Consider the following 24,521-nt stretch of genomic DNA (forward strand, 5'->3'; position numbering starts at 1 on the left):
CAGCTATGAAATGTCAAAAAGGAAATGAAAGTCACAGAAAGCTACCTTTTTATTATGGATATATTGTTTCATACTCAAAAACTTTCATCCATCATTAGGACTTCATAACTGTAACTACGACTGCGGAATAAAAAGGTAAATTAAAAAATAAAATCTTGGTGCTGACCACAGGTAACATAAGGATGCATTTTACAGATGCAGTGGATGCACTTTATTTAATTTAATGCTTACTGTACAACTCACTATAGAACACTGTGCTGCTTGTTTGACACTGGATGCTAAAGTATTTTGAGAGTATTTGACCACATACAGCTTTTCCCTATTTTCTCTTTAATAAGACTTCCCTTTCCTCTCTATAAGCCTTCACTAAGGTTAAAAAACTCAGGTGAATTTACAAAATTCTTTCATTAGCTCTAATGGAAGATGTATGTTCAAATTCCTTCTTAATGTTCTCTCAAGAACTTTTTTTGACCTCAGTAAAACAAGAGAAAAAACGTGAAAAGAAGACTCAATTAATGAAGTGGTGATATGTCAACACTTTTACAAACTCCTTAAGGCAAGTACTGGAGTTTTTATTCATTTTACAGCATCTGCAACAGTGAGGTCCTTCTTCTGAAATGCTTTGGTGAAGAAAAAAAAAAAAGAAAAGAAAAAAGGCTGCTCAATTCAAGGCCTGCATGTATCTGCTACTGGATCAATAGATTAAAATTGCTTACATTATTAGTGCTGAGACCACATCCTTGAACAGTGCTTTCATTTACTGACACCTTGTTTGGATTATTCTGTTCTGTCATAAGAAAAGATGAGCCTTTTGGGAACAGTCGATCAAATGTAATTTGCTCTGTCACTCACCCATTCCTGCTATTGTGTCTTCAACAGGAAAGGAAATTGAAGATGAGAGAGTAGAACCTGAGCCACAGACAATCACCAAAATCGACCACAGAGTGCTCTTTGACCAGCACTGAGTATCCTTCTCTCATATTTTTCCAACTCAAATTGCTTTACATAAATCTGAATACATTTCCAGGCAAACCAAGGCCATTATAGAGTATCCTAAATTATTGAGATCATCACCAGGGGAAAAATTCATCTGCAATATTGCATTTTACTTCAAGTGACGATGACCACATGTGACCACTTCTCATGGAAACAATTACTTACAATTACTTGCAATTAACGCAGTCCTAATCACATGCAGAATTTGGTCCAAGTACCAAGATTAATGCACACCTATCTGCATTTTGATATTCCCTTTAAAGACATTTTTTCTTCTTTCTTTGTTGAATCTTTTTCAACCATACATATATGTTGTCTAGGGAACTATTAGCAGTAGGTCAAAAGAATTTAAACAACACCTGCAACCAAATGTGTAATGATCCTCATAGGAAAAAGCATGCATTTTTTTTTTTTGAAAGTATATAAAATTATGCTAGATGGCATTAAAAGTCACCAGTGTTGCAACAAAATAAACATCTCTCATATGTGATAGCTCAAAGTCCTAGTCTGTTCATGTATGAACTTCCTCCTCAGGTAAAAGAGCTTGTTAACCTAAGCACAAGGTTACAAAGAGGCAGTTGCAAAATGCTTACCTGCACAGTGCTGCTCAGGTACCCACTGCACTCTCAGCCCTTCTCTCTGGCAGGCTCGAGCATAAGCCAGGAACGACTCGCAGAAGCAGTTTTTATGGACTGGGCACTCACACATGTCTGTCACACATGACCTGGAGAACAAAGCCCCAAAACAAATAAGCAAGGAAAGATTTTTGCAGGAATCTCACTGAGGTTTGAATCCCGTACTCTCCCAGTCACGTGGAGTTCAACAGGTCAACCCTGCAGCAAATTTGTGCTAAGTGGCAAGAAAGGTAAATGCTTTTGTGCTGCAAAGGGCACATCTCTTTTTTGATGCAGAGAGAGCTACAGAGCAACAGGGAGAGAACCGCACAGGAACAGAGAGAGATGTGTGAATAATAACTAAAATGTCAGACAATGTAAGATCACAGAGGGAGGAAGCAAGCTCCATTTTTGCAATGAACTGCATCAACACACAGAAAAAGATTCTTCTTATTCCCTGGAAAGAGATAATGTAATAGAATTATTAGTAATTATGACAGCAGTATTAAATAGGTGACTTGAGCAGTTGATGAATACATGACCTTCCATGAGAACTGGTGCCTTCTCCCCAGGTTGCCTTCAGCTTCTCCTGACTCTGAAGACCCCAAAGCATGTATATATGTGTTTTCTATCCTGTACTACTGCTAAATGACAAACTTTATAAAGGAGCTGGGCTGATGCAGCATAACTGAGCAGTTCTTATGCTAGGAAACCATATAGGCACTTGTCAATAGCACCATCTTCTTACATTGTGAAAGATGCAATCACCATAAAACATGGCAGGAGAAAAGCTGCTAACATGACCCTAAGCAAAACTGGTAGCCTGTGTCACCACTATACTCCAAATTAGCTCACCCAGAATGCATATGCCCATTTGGCACAGTCTAAAATACAACTGGCAAGAGACAGGAGATTTGCAGTTGACAGTTTCTGCATATGCAAAATTCTTAAGCGCTTCTGCAGATATGCAAATGTAAGTTCAGCATTGCCAAGTATCTGCTGCTCTGCACGAAGGCAGCGACAAGGTGTGAGACCACACACTCAGCCCTCGGAGAAACAAAGCCTCGGTTCCTCTGCCTTCCTGGGAGTGCTCTGGACCCTGGGGGTAAGTAGGTCTGAGCCTCCTGAACCTTGCACACCCATATCTTCTATTCATTTCTGAGAGGATAACGTGAGACCTCTCTAGAACTAGGGGTTGAAGTCACATGTGAGATCTCCATATTAATTGCTGTTGCTGTAGATTCAAAGATTCAACTGTCTTTAGGAAAAGGATGGGTACGAGCTGCCTTATTCAGAAACATTCCCCATAGCCAGTGCTTGAAAAGGAGAAAGTATTTCAGACAAAGTCATCTACAGCCTTAGTGCCCATAGGATACTCTGGAGTCATTGGGAGCCCTTTCTTTAAAACTAGGAGAGAGGTTTAGTTGCTTTCAAACACAGACAAGCTTCTTTCTTCACATCCAACAATGGACCCTTGTTGGAGTACCTGTCTATTTCAACGACTTTTCATATGGTCATATATTCGGTTCTGCCTGATGGTTCCATCAACTTTTTACCATTTCTCCTCTCAATGAATCTCCATCATGAAATTACCTAAAAATTCAATGCAATGAGTAAGCAACATAAGTGCTAGTGTAAAAAAAGCCGTCCTGCACTTATTGATATATACATGATATGCATATAGAATTACTTCTAATTGAATCTATAGCATGTTTGCATTTACATAACTGTGATTTTCATTAGTAATAAGCATTACTTTCCCAGGACACTGTAGTTATACTTCAGTTTAGTTCTGTGGTAGGTCCTTTCACATCTAGTCCAGTACCAGAAATTGCTGCATAGGTATCCCAGCTGTAAGGAATGGATCAACAATGCCCTTGACACTGTCATCCTAGCAGATAAAAGACCTCACATAAGCATAAAGGGTCACTTTTTTAATGTGACACGCTAACTTCACACTGTTTCCTTCGGCACAGTGTGCCTATAGTCTCTTAGCATCCTGTTATGCCCATAGCAGACACCACTTCATGCACCCATGCCATTTAGGATTTGTATGCCTCATTTTACAGATAAGCACATGCCAAGAACATCTGTAATAATGTTCACAGTTATCAAAATACCATTTCATCATCTTTTTGTTTCTATGCTATTATCAATCAGTCACATTTTGTGGCTTTCCACTGAGATTTAGTTATTATCAATGTCCAAGGTCTTTAGGGATGCTTGCCAGCACCAGCCTGGTAACACATTCACACAATTCCTGTCTTAGAAATTACCAAACACAAAACCTGAGGTACTTACTCTGTTTTTGAGAGCACAGATACATCTTTTAGCATTACTCAGAGGGGGGTGCTACCCCCTGGAATGAGTTTATACAGCTTCATCTAGCTCAGGTGCTTGTATCAAGTCAGAAAATCTCTAGGTTCACCATCAGTCACTCATTCTTTTTAATTAATGGCATGCTCATGGCAAGGCTAGCACTCACTTTGTCCAGTCCTGGGCATGGTTTGGACAATCAGGGGGCAAGGGAACTGTTCACAGTTTGTGGGATGGCAGCATAGCAAACACATTGAGCTTAGCCTCTGCATGCACTCTATGCTATATCATTAGCCCTTGGCATGGAAACAGCCATGGGCATCCAAACAGTCTCCAGTTTGTCTGAGATCAGCACTGTTTGCTAATGAGTTCAGTATGGGTGTCCAGTAAGGAAAGTAGCATGACACATTCAGTACTTTCTGGTTCATTTCAGTTTTAGCTAATTGTTTGTGTATTTTTGTTCTCCTGAAGTGTTTTATCCTGGTGACACTGCTGGGCTCACTCCCTAGTCTTGGCCAAGGAGAAATCATCAGACTGCAGGTTTTTTTATGGATGAATTACAACTGCTAATTACTCTTAAGGATAAATGATTATGAAAAATGATACTAAAGGAAACTATAACCATACCATTCAAGTTTAGTCAGTCAATATATATGTTCATTTTTTTTAAGAAATTAATTGGTGGCAAGTTTAATGCACTGACATCAATTGTAGTGGGATGGATTGGCAGTTGGATGGGGAGAAAAGGTGGCCTGTTATGTCACTTCTGAAATCAGAGTGCTATGAGGGGATTCTTCATAAGATACATTTGCAAAATTTTTCTTGTAAGCTGTCCTAATCCTTTCCTCTTTCTCCTCTTTCAACAATCTTTGATATTCCTACACTTTTTTTTTTTTTTTAAACCTCCCCATTGGCACATTTCAGAATTCTTTGTTTCTTTAAATTCTGCCTCCTCTTCACTCCTTCTCTGAAACTGATACATGGATTCAATGACTGTAACTGCATGTATGCAGAGGTTGTGGCTTATATGTACTCTCAACCGACTGTTCAAACAACAAAAAAATGTGCTTTTACTAAAAACCTGGAATTAAGCTGACAGTGAAGCTCTACTGTCAATTTACCATACTGTCCACTGGTGGAAACTTTGGGTCTTCCATGGTGTTGTGACTTTTCCAAGACCACAACATTTGCTTTAGTTAACTAAGTGAGAGTGCATTTAAAACATCAAAAGATTAAAGTCATAAAACAATAATCCCACAGGAAGACTGCAGCGGAAGTTACTTATAAAATGAAGCCATTTTACTGACTATGAAAATACACACAGGATACTTCATGCAGCCTTAACTCTTCCCACAGTGAAATCATTGAGAAGCATTTTGTCATTCAAACTCATGCTCTCTTGAAAAGATCAATCCCAATTGCAAGAGTAAGATACTCATATACATACTTACATGTGGAACATGTGCAACAGCAGGCTGTTGCTGTTCAGCCCTTTTCTCTGCAGAGTAGTTGAGAAAATCAGTGAGAACACTCAAGAACACTGAATGAATAAAAGGCTCTGACATTGTTCACGTCCAACTAGGGAAAAGGTGCTATTCTTCCTGTGAGCCCTCCTTCAAAAAGCACGTTATTTGGAGTCCTGGCTCTGAATGAATACCAAAGCACAGCCAACCTCTCAATCCTCCACTGGCACTATGAGCCTTGCTGTGATTCCTTTTGATGCTGCCTGCACTGCCTGCAGGGTCTGTGTTAGAGATGCCGCTAATTGAGTGCCTATAATCACTGTTTCAAAGGGAAATCCATGAAAGTGAAGGCATCCGGCAGCTGGGGGACACACCTTGGAAGGAGACACATATATACACACGCTGCTTCCACATCTTCAAAGTGAACTGCATGCGTACACTCCTTCGGCAACAGCCCTTTTTCACATTAAACCATGGAAAGTCTCCAAGTCCCACAAAGGGCAAAGAACAGAGTCCCGTGCTACATGAAAAAGAAGAAGGAAGGAAGATCAGGGCAGTGAATCCTACAGCCTTTGTCTGTGACATGCAGGACTGAAACTGCAGATGTTTGGTGTCACATACTGAACATCAGCTGTCCTCTTCACTTTGGAGTGCCACAACTCAGGCCCTGTTAGGATGGACAGTGCCTTTTTTCAGTTTCCCTCGTTTCTCAGCAAGAATGTGGTGTAGTACAGTTTTCAAACCTTTTGGTGCCCTCAGGCAGTGGTACCATGCAGAAAAAAATCATGGCGCCTTCACTGTTCTGCTCAGCAGACACTGCAAAAGCTCTTGGAAATGGTGCATCACTGCCCCAGTTTTGTGTGTGTGAAAACTGAGGCATGAGGTATTGAAGATGCTTGTTCTTAGCAGAGATAAGCTGTGTGCTTAGAACTTCCGAAGCCTGAAGGGCCATCTGCCTAGAGAGGAGGATTAATTTCCAGTCCCACCAGCCTGTGAGAGACGTTTTAGAAGAACGTACAGAAGAACATAGAGGAGTTTCAGTACAAGGTTGGCCAAATTTAGCACTGGTTTTGAAAACAGCCAAACTCCACACAACAGCCAGGTTGTATTCCTAAAGTCACAATGGAGTGCTCACAATTCAGCAGCAAAACTCAGGATTCATTTTTCCTAATCCCAGATTTTCCCCATTTATAGGAAAAAAATAAAGCCAATGGCTCCTGTCTGTAGGTACATTGTTACAAGAAAGTTTGTGTGGCTTGTTTTTCCTACCAAGTTTCAATAAATTGCCACTACTTATTTCTCCCGCTAGAGAAGCGATTTTAATAGAAAATGAACCATACTCCAAAATATAATGTAATAGCTCATGCTGTTGTAAACTGTTTTGCATGTTCAACCTTTCTGAAGTATTGAAGCTTGTTATTTAGAGCTGGAGACTTTTTACAGCTTTGAGGCTTGAGATCAGAGCTTTGAGATCATTCTCACTTTCTCCAGAACTTAGTGATTTTAATACAAAAGTAACAGACAACTCACAAAGGAGGTAATTTTGCAGGCTATGGAAAATACAGAAGTCCTTACACCAGTCCTTACATCAGCTGAGCATTCATTCAGAGCAGTTGCCAAGGGGACAGATTGTTTCATGCAGTGGACAGTCACTCTCATGGATTATATTTTTCTAAGACCACATAACTGGATAACTGTACCTGCACATTTCTCTATGCTTTTCTTACACATTCTAACAATGATAGCATTTCCTTAAATTTGAGATCTAAGAAAGGCATCTACATCATTGTTAAGTCATCACTGCTTCAAACCATTTTTCTGTTAAGTGGAAAAGTGTCCGGAATAAGTGGCAGGCAACCTACATGCATTTTGTACTGGATATCCCTTCCATGGCATTAGAACTCCCCTATCACTGATCTGGCTCAGCAAATAAATAAATAAAATCTAAAAGCTTGAGTACAGAAACGGAAACCACAGCACATCTTCTGTGAGCACTGCATATCAGATCTATTGCACGCATATGTTTTCTATGGGGAAGTCTCATTCATGTAAGAAGAGCCCTGGCCACAATGCTTGATAATATCAGCATTATTTTTGGCAGATTGCAAAGGAATTCGCAACGGTGGGCATTTGAACCATGAGTTCAAATTTCATTCCGATCCCTCTTGTTTTTTTATTTTATTTGTAAATTTGAGTCAACCATGGATTGCATTGCTATGTGAATCCCAGAAGAAAGAAATAATAAAATATGAAACTTTACCAAAGAGGAAGAGCTCTGTATGATCTAATATCTTTTGGGCACAGCCCCCATTTTGCATACACACAATTAGAAGATTTCTAATTTAACTGAATGCCAATGTTCCTGCTCCAGATATAGACTTGGCTCTTGGAGCCAATTAAACAGAATCACACAAGATATCCACATCCATCTCTGCCTTGCCAAGGCACTCTACTGTAGCATTTGTTTAGAGAAGTAGGGTTGACTTGGGAAAAGGATGTTTTAAATGAAAGCGATAATTATTGTTTGCAATTTCCAACATAGCAGAGACAGACAGTAATTCAATTTTGATTTCTTTGCATATACAGTTCCTTTAAAAGAAGTCAGAACCCATACTTTCCTCACAAAGGGTAAGCAAAAATGACATTTTCCAGTGACGCTGAAGAAGTGAAGGTCCACACAGCCTTCTGAAAAAGCATACTGTGCTGCACAATAGTGCCATAAACCTACACTGCTTGCTGCCAAATGCATTATCCAAAAGTCCTTTGAAATTGCCAAAGAGAGTGTTCTGTGTATATTTTTAACTTTTATATAAAGAGCATGCTATGCCAGATTTGTGCTTTACTGCCTTAACCAATGTTACCCACAAGAATATGGTAAAAAGAACAACGATACGTTCTAGAACATTGTCTAAAACGACATCAAATTGAAGTTCTAAGGACACCTCTAGCCTGTCATCCCATTTATAATCTTCCCTGACTACGTAGTAACAGTAGTAAAGGCACTTAAAAGGAGAGAAGGTGGAAAAAACAAACACAAAACCAAAAACCAACCTTCCCTACTTCTTTCTTCATGATAATTCTCCAAGTAGTGCGTCAAGTAGTCTTTTTCTATCCTGTACTTGGACCCATACAGGCTCTGCATCTTTAAATGTTCTTTCTGATCCTGAGAATGGAAAGGTTGGCTTAAATCCCTCCATGGGGAAAAAGCCCAGCCACGACTGAGGAAGACAATAGAGTCCCACGCTGGGCTCTGAGAAGCATCTGTATGACTCAGAATATTTCCTAGAGATGAAGGTTACAGTACAGTTGAGCAGCTGACTTGTTACTTTAACAGAGAGCAAATTATTGCTCAAAAAACTCCAACAGAATAGAGAAGCATCATTTGCAACCCTGGAAAAAATTGACCCCTTTCAGTCCCACTCACTTTCAGAAAGAGGAAGAATTTTTCCCTTCTGTTTTTCTGTCGCAGTTGTGCTGAGCCAGGCAGGGGTTTAACCTTTAAAGTCACGACATGTAAGAGAAATACCTGCACGCATGAATCTGGTTGGATTTCCTATATAACATATGCCTCAAAGTGAAACAGTTAAAAACAACTTCTCTGCGCACATGTCAAAATTTTTCATCCAGAATCACTATCAAAAAGAAGACATACAACATGTATTTCTTTGTACATTTCAAGGAGGGGCCCAGTATCACGCTGAGACATGTTCATCAATAATTGCTTTCTTTTTCTTGCTTACTCAGGCAGTATGAAACAAGTTGTCCCACTTTGTTTGGTGGCATTACTACAAACAGAACGTCTAGTTTGTACATCTAATTGTGAAAAACAAGAACCCTCCTAACTCTGCTCTAGAACACAGAGTTTCCAAAATCATTATAAAGAAGCCACATGCAATAAAGAGTTTAGATCAACAACAACAACAAAAAAAAACAAACAACAAAAACACAGATGAAAATTTAGAACTACCTAGAACCTGACACTGTTCAAAAGCTGGAACCTGATCTCTGAAGATATGTATTTCTTCAGTTAATTAATACTCACCGCCATCCACAGTATGTCTAATGCTACAGCTGATCAGGTGTTCGTGCAAAGCTTTCTGGCAAAAAGTCTTGGCATGCTGACATCTTAATATTCAAAGTCAACTCCTACGGGATTTTCTACCAAAAACCCTAACTTTCATGGCCCCAGTGTTCTAAGGACTGCAGCCCATTTGCTCGTTACTCATTCTCTCTGGCTAAAGCTGTAAACACGGCTGCAGTCTTTCAACCACATCAACCTATTTTCTGCCTCAAGAACCTCATCATGTCTCTCTGGAGTCACAACCTAGACAAATTCCCAAACTTCACAATCCTCTGTTTTGAATTTATTAAGCCAGTAAGATTTCTTATTATTTATCCTTCTCATTATTTATCCCCTTTTAACATAATGCAGCAGTATTCACACCACTTCAGTTGATCACATCATACCAGCATTTCAAATGTGTATAGAAAGGCTTTCTTACGAGATGAAAATATAGAGAAAATGTCCTAGTGGACCTTCTGAATATGCAAACCAGTACTTTCAAATTGCCATTCTGCTTGCTACCTGCACAAGTTTAGCTTAGCACTTAGCTGCTAATGTGAATTTAGGATTTTCAGTGTACTCTGGTGCAGCTAGAGTAACATGGAAAATCCATCTTATTTTGCAGTTTTTGTATATAACTGACATGAATGTTTCTCTTTTTTCTGTGCCTAGGATCAAATTATAAAAAAGATTCTACCCAGTCTCCAGTTCTTCAAATGGAGACTGAATAGCCGTATCTTCTCTACACAAAGAAAGTGACAGTCAATCCAGGAAAAAAGGACGTGTTAATATCTAACTTTGTAACATTCGAGTGATGCTTTCAACCAACAGCAAACTTTGGTTTTGTGTTTTGTACGTGGCAAATGAACAAGGATTATGCTAAGTGAATCTAATATGACTGCATCAACTTTCACTTTAGTAGACAGAGGGCCCCTTAGTGTATTCTGTGTGACAGTTTTCACCCAAGAAAAACCAGAGTTTTGCCAAGAGTTTATAAACATCCTTGACAGAACCTCAAAAATTATTCAGAGGTTTTAAAGTCGTGGCTCCATTGCAACACAAACCATCTAGAGATTGCCATAATCGTGAAATAGCCACATAAAATACCACAAGATTTAAATCTTCTGAAATGAAAATTCAAAACAGAAAATCTCCTTTTCTCTACCAACTAAATATACTGTGGACCTGCCGTGCTGTCATGAAAGTATGTCATATTCAATAACAAGCACAAAGAACAGGATGCAGGAAATATTTCCATTGTACTAATATATTCTGAAGTTATCTTCAGCTTTTGATGATGATTCACTGTGTATATTTCCAAGGAGTTCTTGTGGTATAATAATAAACAGAAACTCATAATCTTAAACTTTGTGTATTGCAGTTTGTGGCTTAACTCAATTAACTACAGTCAAGCATATTTTTCCTCTAGGTGGCTGCAGAGCATTTAAAAAATTGCTAGCTCCAGATAGAATATGAAATAGAGAGAGTAAAGAAAAGAGTAGACAGACTACAACTCAGAAAACAGCCTAACTCCTCATCTTCCTTCCTTTACAAAGCAGAAGCCAAAATCTCATTTCAGCAGTCAGGCTCACAGTGAGCATGTCATACTTTCACACTCACATTGCATTTCATCTCAGATACTTCGCACTTTGCTCTTCACCAGAGATAACAGGACTTGCAAGAAGTGGCACAAGAGCCAGCTTATTTGTTCAGAAAACACTCTCTTCCTGGTTTTATGACTTCCTGTGTGGTCTTGGCCCAGACCCACAGGAAGATGTAGGCACATTACAGTATGATTTAGGTAGAGTTCATACACCCAATTCCAAAAGTGTGGTCCTGGCTCAATTGCCCTGGCAAGGCATCCTGGCACCGCTAGAAACACAGTACTTGCTTTTACATCTCTTTGTACACATATGCTTTTATTCCACATGTTCCTAAGGTGGCATTGGCAATGGCAGGCAGAAGCCCAACTGGCATCTCAACCCTGAGGGCATCAGTGCACAGAGAAGTGCTGTCTAACAGCAGTGGCAACGCTGCCATGGTTCTGTTCCAGATTCAACAGATCAGGGAGTGAGTGTAACAGTTCAATAGCGACCCAGCACTCAGCCAGGAGGCAGAAACCTGGCTACTGATGGCTGATCTCTGAACAGTTTGTCTTAGCCTGCACTTCATGCCTAGAAAGCTTTTGATGAGTGGCACTCTGCAAGGTACCACAGTCGTTTAATCTTCTTAAGTGCAAGATCTCAACTGTAAAACACCATACAGAGCCTGAAAACACTGTTTGTGAAGTGCTGGCTCCAGTGAAATCAATGGGAATTTTCCTACTGGCAACACAGGAGCTAAGACCCAAGACTGTCATCAGCCTTTCTCGCTGTACTTCAAGGCTTTGAAGGATCCAGACTCTTTCAGGGCATGGCTATACATTAAATTCAATCTTCCTGAATTAAAATGCTGTGAATTAAAATTTCCTGTACTAGACATAGTGACTCCACAACACATTGGCCTTGCCTGGGAGCCACAGGAACCCACATGGATGTTGTAAAGTCAGAATGACCTAATTCTGGGTGAGGTGGAATGAGATGATGTGAGGATACAGAGCCAAGGTTTGTTCTCCTTCACGACAAACTTACCTTTCAGAGTGTTGGCTTGGGCACAGTAATTTACTCGGCTAAATACAAAGAGACCTCTGATGTGAATCAGCAAGTCTTTAAAGAGAAATACTGGCCTTGACCACGAGCAAACCCTCCCTATCACAAAATGATCACAATTTCATTATCTCCACACTTTTGAAATATTTTCTTGCTACTTCATTGGTGATGACCAGTGCCGAAGGTAATAATATTACTTTTGAGGTTTGTTTCATATAAAAAGTCCTGAAGGCGTAAGTTTGATTTTGCTTCTTTTTGTTGGCTAGGCAGAGACTCTACAAAAGAGGTCTGTGCCTGTTATTAGCCACTCTGAGCACACTGCCTGATGGAGCCATAAAGCAATTCATTCTCCATCACTTTTCTCTCTGCAATGTCTTCCTGGCCTTTCCTCACAACAGCAGAGAAATCTCAACGTTGTACCTATTTGTTTTGAAGCTTGCTGTCAAACTTGGCAGTGGTTTCAAGCTACTTTCAAGCTTTCTCACCAAAGTCTGTGGGCAGAAATTTTCGACTGGCTACTCCTTTCAGCCTTCAGAAACAAGGAAGCAGCACAGCTGTGGTGAAGCAGCAACACAGCACAGCTCCTAAAGAGAAGCCCAGCTGGCAGGAGAGGGAAATACAGAAGGAAGAGCTGTTACTGGAGGTTACACAGGCTTCATAGCTCATGCTCTCCCTGAGTCCTTCGGAACCATGATGTTTGGAGTCCATACCCCCGGGAGGCCACAGATTTCTTCCCTCTGTGATGAGCAAGCATGTGGCATCTTAGTAGTTTGCTGCTCCCATGGATCTTTCTACAGGTGAGAAGCCTGAGGGCCCATGTGAAAGCACGGGCAGATTAGCTCTGTCAAAACAAAGATCCTGATTTTGTGCCAGTAAGGGAAAAAAGGAGGCAGCAGGGAAAATATAAAACAGAGTGTATGATATATAGAAGGAAAATTGTTTTTTAATAGAATCTTTTCAAAGTTTTCCATTAAACTTCAGTTGCTTGCAGTGCAAGTTTTGGAATGCAACTCCCTCATCCCCTCAGGATGGTCTGCATTTTATTACGTTAGTTAGGAAGCCTAGCTTAGTCCTAGCAGAGCTACTGTACTAAACATTTCAATCTCAAGCCAGTGTGGCAGTAAAAACCACTCCTGACTGATTTTCAGCCACTATTTTGGGGCCAGTAATTTAACACATTTTTTATCACGTGCAGAGGAAATGTTTATTACCAAGCAATAAGTAAACCAGAACTATCACATCATAATGAATGAGAGGATATGCACTCAAATGTTACTTGTATGATCAATAGATTTCAGCTGAGACACCTAACCAGAATGAGCAAAGGGATATATCAGAGGAGCAGAGGAGGTGGTGGTCATGAGTCAATGGAGATGAACTAAGTTACAAGAGAGCACTAGCAGCTCTTCCCTTTCTTCCTTCCTTCTTTCCCTCCTTCCCCATTTCAGTAATGCAGGAATACGTTAGGAATGTTAGGAATAGCTGTGCTGAAAGTAGGGGAAGGCAGTCACAGAGGAAACAAGCTTGGAAGCTGGATGAGAGGCAGTGCCGTAAGTCTGCCACAGGGGAGCATGTGAGGGTGTGGAATGCGCTGTTATACACCCATCATACATGAGTCCCACCTTCTCAAGGTGCATCATCTTAACTTTCTTCAGTAAAGTTTGTGCCTTCTGATTTGATTCCTGACAAATTCTTCAAAAATGGCTATAGACAGTGATGTGGTTTCTCTGAAGTGATTTCTCTGGATGCAGTCAGCTTTGAACCACTGCTTTCTCAGTTTCTCCTGGAGATATATGGCCCAGGACTCATTTCTCTGAGCTGCAACATGGCGGTCCTTGAATGGTGTCTAGAGAGATCTATTCTTCAAAATAATGCAGAAGAAACACTTCAGTATGTGTATGTATGTATCTGTGACTTTGTGTATGGGTATTCAGATTTGATCCTTTTCTGCTGCTAGGTAAGTAACATAACAGTCTGTGCATTGCACTTCAGGTTAGACAGCCATGTTTACTCAGTTGCCCTTCCTGTGTTGCACTTGATATTCTGTTTGCTAGAATAACAGCACAAGAGGATCACAAATTTTAATAATGGTTTCCTTACCAAATAGGTTGATGAAATCATCTAACACTTCCATGGAGATTTGTGCGTCTTCAGCATGCTCCATATGGATGTCAACTGTTGTCAGACCATACTTCTGTTAGTAAAGAATAGCACCATGTATGCATTCAGAGTTTCTTCATATCTTAACATCGTCTTAGGGAGATTATATTATTGTTAGCATCAAACCCAGTGGTTCTTAGAGGTCCCTTTATGTAACAGTAGCAGCAGCCATGGAAAGAAAGAATCAGGAGGCAACATAGTTCTTGATCCCATCTGGGCGAGGAGTACAAAGGGAATCATCACGTCTGCGTGAAGAGAGTGATGGTGATGGAATATTAACAGAAGAGGCTGAGTCCCCAGAGTCAAACACTGTGGGAATGAGTAAAAGCCACAGAAGGAAATGGAGGCTAAAGAGAAAGGCCCAGTAAATATCTGCAGATGCTGTCATCTGAAATGCGGGCTGAACCAACGAGGATGTAGTCGCACACTCATGTAGCACCTACTAGCCTTGAAAAAAAAGTGAAAAAAGCAGCCTCGCTGGTGGAGGAATATTCCTTTTAAGATCAAAAGTCAAGCAGCAATAAAATCCGTGTCAAAAAACATAGACGGAGGAGGTTGTGCATGCTCACTTGTGAACATCTGCACAGAGAAGCCTCTAAGTAACCATGCAACAGCATGGAAGAAACATCTGCAGTGTGTAGACCACCAGCTGTGCAGTAATAATACTTTGAATATCCAGAGTGCCTTTCATCTGAATACTGCAAAGCATTTTCCAAACAAATTAAGCTTCACAACACCACTGTGAGCTTCTTATTTAATGGCAGGATTATTTCATCCTGCACCAAAACGCTATTGCCGCCAGAATGAAAAGTAACACCTGTTTATCATCTCGCAGAAATGAACAGTTTTCATGATGAGAAGTGACAAAAAGGCTGTAAGTTAAAGTGCAGGAAGACTTGAGGTAGCCAGAATTAAATGCTTAGAAATTAAAACAGAGTATTACCCCCCTTTATTTGTTATGCAAAGTGTAACATTAATTTTTATGCCCACATGCTCTTACTCTTCGGTCTTTATTTCACACTGGGAAGAGAAGACTTCCTTGAGTACATACTTGTTGTATACAGATGTGCTAAGAAGTACAGAGCATACCTTTCTTGGTTGTGTACACTCAATAAAATGTATTGCTGTGCACTGCAAATAGCTTTCCTTTGTACTCCTTCAGATCTGTTTTTATAAGCCATCTTGATGGTTATATTAGAGCACAGCCTTCCAAGACAGCATGCCATCTTGTAAGTTCTAAAACAAATTTCTTGCTGTGTGCTTTCAGCCCCATAGGGTACCCCATGTAAGTAGCTCTATCCTGACACTGCTGGATTTGCAGGATTTGACTCAAGCACAAGGAGAAAGGTTGAAGAATGTGTCACTTGCAGATAGGAAATATTACAGACACCCCATTATGTTTTCCTCTCTCTGCCTAATATATCCACTTTTCAATCACATTGAAATGTTAGTGGAAGAAACAGTTTGCTGAGCAAATTGTAGCAGCAAAAAAGACTAGTTACAGTTAAGTTATGTACAGGCAGAACGATGCATATATCAGATAAGCCATTCGAGTTCTTCTAAGTTAAAGAAATATACATCTTTAAAATGTAAAATGAGTTTATCTATGCTAGACACTAGCATCCTAGGTTCTTCACCTGCAGGGAAGGCTTTTTACTATAATGGGTAAGTTGAAAAATAGCTGGACTTGCAAATGGATAACTGAATTTTTAATGTCCAAAAACCCCTAACAATGTCTTAAGCAAAAAGCTCTAGCTTCATCTAAAGAGTCTATTTATAAATATCTACAATGATTATGTCCAAGCTGGTTCCATCTGGGCATGTGGTTAACCTCAGACCAACTTCTCCCTTCTTCTGAGAAGCTGGTTATAGGAGGACACTGCCTGGCTTGAGAAAAGAAGGCTCTTTCATGGTTAAGATTTTCCAATAACACTCAGTGTTGGTATAACTCTGTCCTGTTGAAGCCCAGGGTGAAATTTTTTGCCTGCAATGCCAGGTAAGGTTGGCCAGTACCAGCTGCTTTTGACATCCCATCCTACATGACTAGCTCTGAAAATGTTCTCTCATACTTACACACTGATTTTTCTCCAAAAAGAGCTGTTTCTTTTCTCCATGGATGCAACTGAACACCTGTGCCAAGTTACTTACTATCCCGCCAGGACTGACTACTTCATTTCAAATAAACCATAAAATGGCATGAATTACTTGGGGAGAATTAAATGTTCCCTTTCAGTACATGCCTTCATTAGTTTTTTTTCCCCTTGTATGCCAGTTTTGTATGTTTGTTTCGTATATGACTTTCCTCAACCAGATTTCAAAATAGTGAATTGAAGATCAACTCTTAAAAATAAAAGATACCCCTCTCAGATCTATCATATGTAGCATCACAAATAGCATAAGCAGCCATCTAGTTTTTGATACATGATCTCCACCAGCCTGCAGCCTCACCAAACTCATGCCAACAGTATATGAAAGTGCTAGAGACTTTGAAAGGTTTCTGTCCGCTGGAATATTAACATTTCTTACTAAGATCTATTCCATTTTATTTTCTGGGACATATAATTTGAGTTTTATTTTGTGTTTCGGTTTGCATAAAACTCAGAACAGAGATGGTAACAAAGTTGAGACCTAAGCCATATACTCACCAGTTGAAATGATACCACTGCATTTCCAAGACAAGGAGAACCAAAATCTTTGATTCCAGACCCTACATCTGTTCCAATTTAGTAACAAACTAAACTCATTCTCCATCCCCCATAAGCATATCCACACATACACACAATGGAACACTCAATTTTAAGGACATTTGCCTCTGGATCCACGTTGGGCCACTGCTAGATTCCAGACACAACCATAAATCAGTGCAGTTTCACTAGAAAGAACAGAGATTCAAAGAGAGCTCCAGGCAAGGATCTCTACCCAGCTTTCCTAGCTTCAAATCTGGCTCTGTGGTAAAACGTTATATTTATTTTCAGCAGCGGAATAATATCACTTACATCCATAGTCTCACCAGGGACAATTTATGAGATATTTCCCTTAATCCCTCCTACATCTGGTCCTTCACAAAGCTTGCATCTTTCTTCAGAAACAGCATGAAAAATGCTAATTCTGCTTTGAACGTTCCATTTTACAAATACAGTAGCAAGAAGAACAAGAATTGCTGGCAAGGTCAGCAAGGCAGAGCCTCTGCTCTAGGGACACTGGAGGCCATGAGTTTGCCTGACCTCATGACCAGACTCAATTCCCTGCTGCTCAGGCTCAGAAAATGCTCTTCTCCCTTCTCTTTCCATTCAAATAGAACCCGAAATTTAAGGAAAACAAACACAATGCCAACATTCTCCAAAGACTGCAAATTGTGAAGCAAAGAAGGGTCACCCACTTACACATCTGTTTTGCACCATGAACCATTCAAGGGTAATAGCCAACGCACTTAGTGCTTTTAACGTTAATCAGAAGCTGCAGCAATAGTGAGCAGCCCTGATTGCCTGAGATCAGCACATGAGCTTCAGAAGCATTCCATTTTCCCACTGTCCATTTTCAGACTTCATTTCACATTCAAGTACATGGGCAATTTGAAACCCAAGAGTCAGTGCAATGTAAAAAAAAGCTTCATAGCCCCAAAACATAACGACATTCACGTGCTAATACATTTGTTTTCTTAAAGTCAAAGTAGTTTGAAATGCCATTTTTTCTTATGTTTCCTGCAAAGGTTGTCCAGTTTGTGTGTGTTTTAAATTGTGAAATATCATAAATACCATATTTACAAAGCGCTTGCAGGTCGAGAGCCTTGGTATTAAGATCTCTTATTTCACAAGAAATGAAGTAATGCATTTGCCACAGAGTGCTGACAATAATCCCACTGTAGAGGTGGGGAAAAGACTCCCAGCATCCTTACGTTGCTTCTTCTGAGGATGCTGCTTGGTAAGTTGCTAATTATTTACGTAAATATCTAATAACAGAGGGAAATCACCATTTCATTCAATGCAACTTGCATACTGCTCACTGAATAGAAACAGCTTTCCTCACCAGGCTAGATTCAAACCAGAGGCAGATGTAAAATTATCTGCATTGATGGTTAAGTCTCACATCTGTGGTGACAGAAGAGAGAAACGAGACCAAGCCCTAATTTCTTTTTCAAAACCTGAAGGCAACGGGCAGCTCTAAGGAAGCACTACCTTCCCTTTAGGAACCGGGGAGGCACAGAAATAATGATGATGTGGAGAAGTGATTTCTCTCAAATCACTTCTTCAGCAGAAGGAGAACTGGCTCTGCCACCATCTTCCTTCATCACTACAGGCGCATTCACTTCCCCTCATCTCTGTGCGATAGGCAGAGCCTCTCTTATTTTTTATTTTTACTTGTGATGCATTCCTGAGGATGAACAAAATGTACAGATCACACCCTGTGACCACAGAGTGATATCTAAATCATGTTTCTGGGATGCACATGCTTTCTAGGGTTTCCTCTGATGCTGCCTGGAGCACCGCAGACACATGCTATCCGGCCTCTCCAAATCACAGCCCTCCACAAGGGCACACCCAGCACACAGCCTCCTGCATCTGACTTCCAAGAGCAGCAAGGAACATACGTAGCTGGGGAAGATGTCCCTGCCTTGTCACTATCAGTGAATTACTTGTCTTGTATCTTCCAGACTCTGTAGACATACACTGTCCTGGCTATATCATTTTGGATTAATCAGGGCTGAGCCACTCAGGTCAAAAACAGGTTCATTAGGGGTAATATTCAGAACAGTGAGTTCTTCTTGACAACAGAAGAAACAAGTGCTTCCCCATACCATAACCTGAAATAACACTACAGCAGGTTTCCTATAACTTGATTAAAATCTGTAAAACTAACTAGGCACCACCAGTCGCGATAACAATCCAGCACGTATTTTCTTTTTCCTGTGTTCTGTGCTATCAAGAGACACAGAGAGATTTTTCCATTCATTATACAGATCGGGAAATGTGAGGTTAAAGGCTGAAAAGAAGAGCTTGGCAAGGAGCAACTGTTCTCGACTGTTATAATTATCTATGATTGTTGTTATTATTGTTCTATCATCAAAAGAACTAGCTCTATTGTTTTGCACAGCAGAAGTTGCAGGCCCTGTGATTCATTGCATGCAGTTGTACAGCACTCTAGGCTAGGCTTAAAATATGCTCCTCTATTACTCCTAAAATGACATGTGAACCTGCACATACAGTTTCCTGGGGTGGCCTCAAGCAAACCATCTCAGCTGCAGTAAGATGGATAAAAGTTGTTCCATTACAGTCTGACCCTGAGCTAACATGAAGGGGATGAGAGCTATAGAAATTGCCAGGCCACAGGCTTATATTGAGAGCATGAAAAGAAAGCCTTTCTTTCATTCCCTGGGTGCCAGTAACAACCGGCATTATGTGATGCTTGTTTTATCCTTACATCCTGCAACACGAATGGACAGTCTCTATTAAGACCTCCACTTAAACAGCAACAGTTAAAACAAATTTCTCCATCCAGATATCCTACTGCATTGTCAGTCACACTTGCTATCTGATCTCCAGGGAATTTCCAACCTCTTTTTATTCTGCTTGGAGTGCAAATCCTACCACATTAGGGAAGCACTTCTGGCCCCCAGAGCAGCCCTTTTCCCAGAAATCTACATAGGAAAACTCATGGCACTCTGAAGGACCACGTGGTGGAACTGAACCTTTTCATTCTAAATCCGCTTTTATTACTGTTTCCAACCATCATAGGAACCTCACAGTGTGCAAGTCAAAAAACACAGACACCAGAAATCAGCTAAGTGGAAATGCCTCTCACTTGTGATGAGCAGATCAAGCACCCAGCTGCTGTCCTCAGCATTAGCCTCTCATAAAGGCTCTGAAATCTGGATCACCTCAATGCTGCACCCATCAAACTGGAGAAAAAAAAAAAAAAAAAGCTCTAATTTTAACTTCTACAGTCTGCATCTCCAGCTTCCCTTCCTCAGTAATGCTGCCATAAGCTCAATGGAGAATACAGACACTAGTAAAGCTGCTGGGTGCTTAGGAGACCTAAACACAGGACAGCGAGCCCCTCGACAACCACATTTCTACTCTCTGCCCACTAACTGGCAACAAGGACAAAGTAAAAACCCTATTGCTGAGCCAATGGATAAGCAGCCAGGAAATTTCAAACTGCTCCAAGCATATTGGCCAACGGAAACCATGATGTAAAGTTCAGAAGAAGGTCACTGCTTCAGAATCTATTTCTAAAGAGAGATTTTGTTATGGTTTTCCTTTTGCATGCATGCCTCAATACAGCTAGAGTACCAGAGACAGACAGAGAAGAAGGGTGGATGTATAAAAGACATCCAAAATAAATTTTGAAGTACTTTTTGCCTGGGTGGTTCAGGCACATACTTTCAGCCTTTGGTACAATTTGTGCATCTGAAAAACTTTACAGTGTTGGGCATTAAAGTAGCTTAAGTGCCTCCCCATGTTCTGCACAGCTGATAACCCACTTGCATCACAAGGCTGGGAGAGCTAGACTGAGAATCTGCAGCTGCCTGACAACATTCAGAGGGTTCAGTCTGAATTTGGAGACTTTATCTTGCATACTCACATTTTAAGGCTTGGACTGAGGAGTCACTCAGGGATACTCCATGTGATACATGGAAGAGCTGGGACCAAGCCTCAGACACGCTCATGCATCCATATAAAAAAGACCTCATGAAGGCCTTGTAAAAAAAAAAAATAAATAAATCTTTCATAAAAAGATTTGGACATTCAAAATTAAGCTCTGGCAACCTAGAGATGGGATTGCTTCCTTGCAATGAGACTTTTGTCTCCTCCTGTTTCTAACTGGGCTACAGCTTGGTATGTGGCCACATTGCTTGCAGGTTCCCTATGTGGTGTCATAACAACACAGCAGCATTACATTGAAGTGGGTACCATTACATTGAAGTGGGTTCATTAGGACTTTCACCTTTGTTTTAAGCAACATAATAAGACCACCCTAGGTCCTCAAGGAGCTCTGCACATGCTAAGACAACAGATTAAAGTCTTTTTTTCTTGCCCAATTTGGATGTAGACTTAAGTTTTTCAGAAGTAAAATAGAAATATGACACCAGTTCAACCCGTTGTTTTCCTCTCCTCATGCTGTATTTCTATATTTGAAAGCTATCATCCCACATGGCAACTCATCTCTTACAACAACCCATAATCATCCGTGTGGCTAACTGGATCAAGCTCACATAAATACTGTGTGGGATCACAATGACAGAATGCAGGTTCAGAGATGATACAACCATCACAGCTAAACCACTGAGAGAGCTGTCAGTCTGAAGGTCGCCTGTAATCCTACTGGCTGTACACACACAATCTGCTAACTGGACACTAAGGAGTTCTTGCTGGGCTGACAAAATATTTACCCACAGTCTGTTGCAGACCCTACCTGGGCATCTACTTCTTGTGAGGTGATCACTTGAAACGTCTCTAAAGTACAGAGCAAAAACACACGACTGAACACATTGAGAAAAAACAACTCACAGTGGAAATCTGGGAGGAGAGCAACACCTCTCTCTGTTGGTGGGCAACACCAATGTGGAGCCCTCTGATAAAGACATAAATAAATGGCTTGTGGGTAAGAAGTGACAAATGATAATTAAAATTATATTTAACTTTATCATTGCCGTTCTTTGGTGTTTTCTGCAATGCTAATGTCAAAAGATTAATATGTTTACTGTGTAATGGTAACCACAATTGCTTCCCAAAGAACATTCAGTACAGCACCATTGCAGGTCTCCCTCTACCACCACAGCATTTTTCCATGGCATCCCCCTGGGGACTGTCACAGCCGGGAACACCAGCATGTAGTTCTCAAAGCATCAGATGTCCTTCCTGGAGAACCAGGCCTGCAAACAATATGGGAGGAAAAATAGACATGCTGTCTACCAGAAAAAAAAAAAAAAAAAAAAGAGATGCGTCATGCAATCATGGGCTGCAAAGCAATCTAGGCCACCAAGGACAAAACTTTTACATCCCTGCTCAAATCAGTATTAAACTCATCCCGCTATCTAAAATATTATCAGTAGGAAGAAAAGCAGGTTTACAGATTAGCCATAGAAATGTTCCATACCAACACTGAACTACATGCCTGTGACCTTACAGGCATGCACAAAAACTCACACAAGGGTTTTCACCGGAGCCAATCAGCAAGCATTCAGCCAAGTGGCTGCCAGTTGCCGCAGATAAAAAATGCTCATCACACTGCAGTCTGGCTCACTGTAAGTTAAGCACATTCAAGTGAGAACCTGAGTGATTCGTCTGGGCTATTTTCATTTTTGGGACATGAATTTGACCTCAGCCATTTGTCTGAGCTGATCCCTTTTCTGAGTGACTATCAAACTTCTCACAATGGCGGGAGGAAGATCTCCTCCTAGGCATAGCAGGAGCTCAGGATGTGTCAGATAAACGCATCAAAGAGGAGATTATTCCTGAATTCTAAAAGCCCACTGGAAATATATATGACATCCCCAAGGCTGTCTGACACTAGCATCCCTCAGCTGGGGTTGTTAGACAAACAGCTCATATTTTACTTAGAGTGAAAAAACCACACACACTATGGTTCTCCGACACTCTTTAATCTTAACACAGCTGCAAGCTTCTTTCAACAAAGAAACCTTCTGGGTGAATATGACCTTTGGATAAATCCTTGCATATTCTCTGTGGTGGCATTTATTGTTACAGTCAGGATAGCGATTCACTTTGTGAACAACCCTGGGAGGGACTGCATTTTCCAGCAGCCCCACAGACCTGTAAATATGTTCCTCCATCACTGTCACACCTGTACTGCAAAAGGGGAAAACAATGGATCAAAGGAAAATAAGATATTCTTTCACATCTCCATTTGGGTCACCGCACAGGTTGATGACCTGGAGCAGAGAGACAACATTCATATTTACAAAATATTTTGGAGAACATTAAGAAATTTTTAAAGCTGAGGCAACTGGCTTCTGGAAGGCTCTGTAAGAAGCTATTACTTTTTTTCTGGAAATGCTAGCTATCAAGGCATAATGTGTTTTTCTCACCCAAAAGGAGCAGCAGAGCATCGCTGCTCTTGCAGAGCATTCACATTCAAAGCAGACTGTGGATGTTACAAGAGAGGAGGACAAACCAACACAAGCCTTGCAAATTAAACCATGAATCTCTTTGCATGCTTTCAGCAATACCATTACTCTTCAGCTAAAGCTGGTTCTCTTGCAGTTGACAATATCGCACAAAAACAGTTTCTGTTCCTATTGCACATAAGGAAAATAATCCTCTCTTGGTCATTTCACCCTTGGCTCACAACACAATCCTTTTGCTGAGCCACCAAGAAGCCAGAATTCAGCCTGACCATGTAATTTGACAGGCTCCAGGCTGTCAAGTAAGGGAGGTGTCAAAACCTCCTGGGTAAACTACTTCTGCTCTAACTATTGAATGAGTTATGGGCTACTTCATGGAACACAATTCTGTCTAGAGCTCCGAGAGCTGAACTAACTTTACTCTCACCACTTGACAAAAGATGGATCAAAGAGCTGGTTCATGTCAAACTGGAGAGCTTTCTCACATCTGAATGTAAAGCAGACTTCAGAATGTTATTAGCACCTTAAGCTTGAAGGATGCGATGCTGCCAGCCTCAAGCCAGCATCTGCAGGAGATTAATTTCATGGAGACTGAAAAAATAGCAGTGTTCAGATGTTTAGTAATGTATATAATTCAGACAACAGTCAGAAGCAGGCAAAAATACATATGCTGCATATGTAGGAATGATAGTCACGCAATGTGTTGGTTTATGTGATCAGGCTCTGATCTCTGACTTTCCTGGCACAAACTCTGTGTTCCGACACCTGATGTTTTAAATGATAAAACGTCAAGCACAAAAGGAAGAACAGTTGTGACCTGGAATGAGTTTAGCTGTGTTTTCTTGCTTTCCAGTACGAAGGAGTCTGTCACAAAAGTGGCCAGACTGTTTGCACTAATGAAGACATAGCTAAGAACCCTGTAGATATAAGGATCGCACCAACTGCAAACTTCAGAGAACTGCGCTGTCACAGCCTGAGATAGAAACATAACAGTAAGACACCATAAGATGCTCCAATTACTGTTGTTCATATTGTACCCACTCAACACTTCCTCCCCTAGGCTACCAGTCTAACATTTTTTTATGCACTCTACACAACCCCACCAGTTCTGTTTCAGAGGGGGAGAGCCACAATTAAACGGCTCTTTAAAGCAACACTGTAATGCTGTATTCTATA

At 40.7% G+C, this 24,521-nt stretch overlaps 1 protein-coding gene across 2 annotated transcripts in view; it reads right to left on the reverse strand.

The window, feature by feature from the left end:
- The window catches only part of BMPER (BMP binding endothelial regulator), a 143,965-nt gene that overhangs the window by 3,906 nt on the left and 115,538 nt on the right, over positions 1 to 24,521 (reverse strand). For both annotated transcript variants that reach the window (XM_052692653.1, XM_052692651.1), the window contains exon 14: positions 1,590 to 1,720. In XM_052692653.1, coding sequence (XP_052548613.1) covers positions 1,590 to 1,720 — 131 coding nt within the window. The remainder of the gene's footprint in view (positions 1 to 1,589; positions 1,721 to 24,521) is intronic.

Source organism: Tympanuchus pallidicinctus, unplaced genomic scaffold (assembly GCF_026119805.1).
Source record: "Tympanuchus pallidicinctus isolate F22 unplaced genomic scaffold, pur_lepc_1.0 scaffold3, whole genome shotgun sequence".
NCBI lineage: Eukaryota > Metazoa > Chordata > Aves > Galliformes > Phasianidae > Tympanuchus > Tympanuchus pallidicinctus.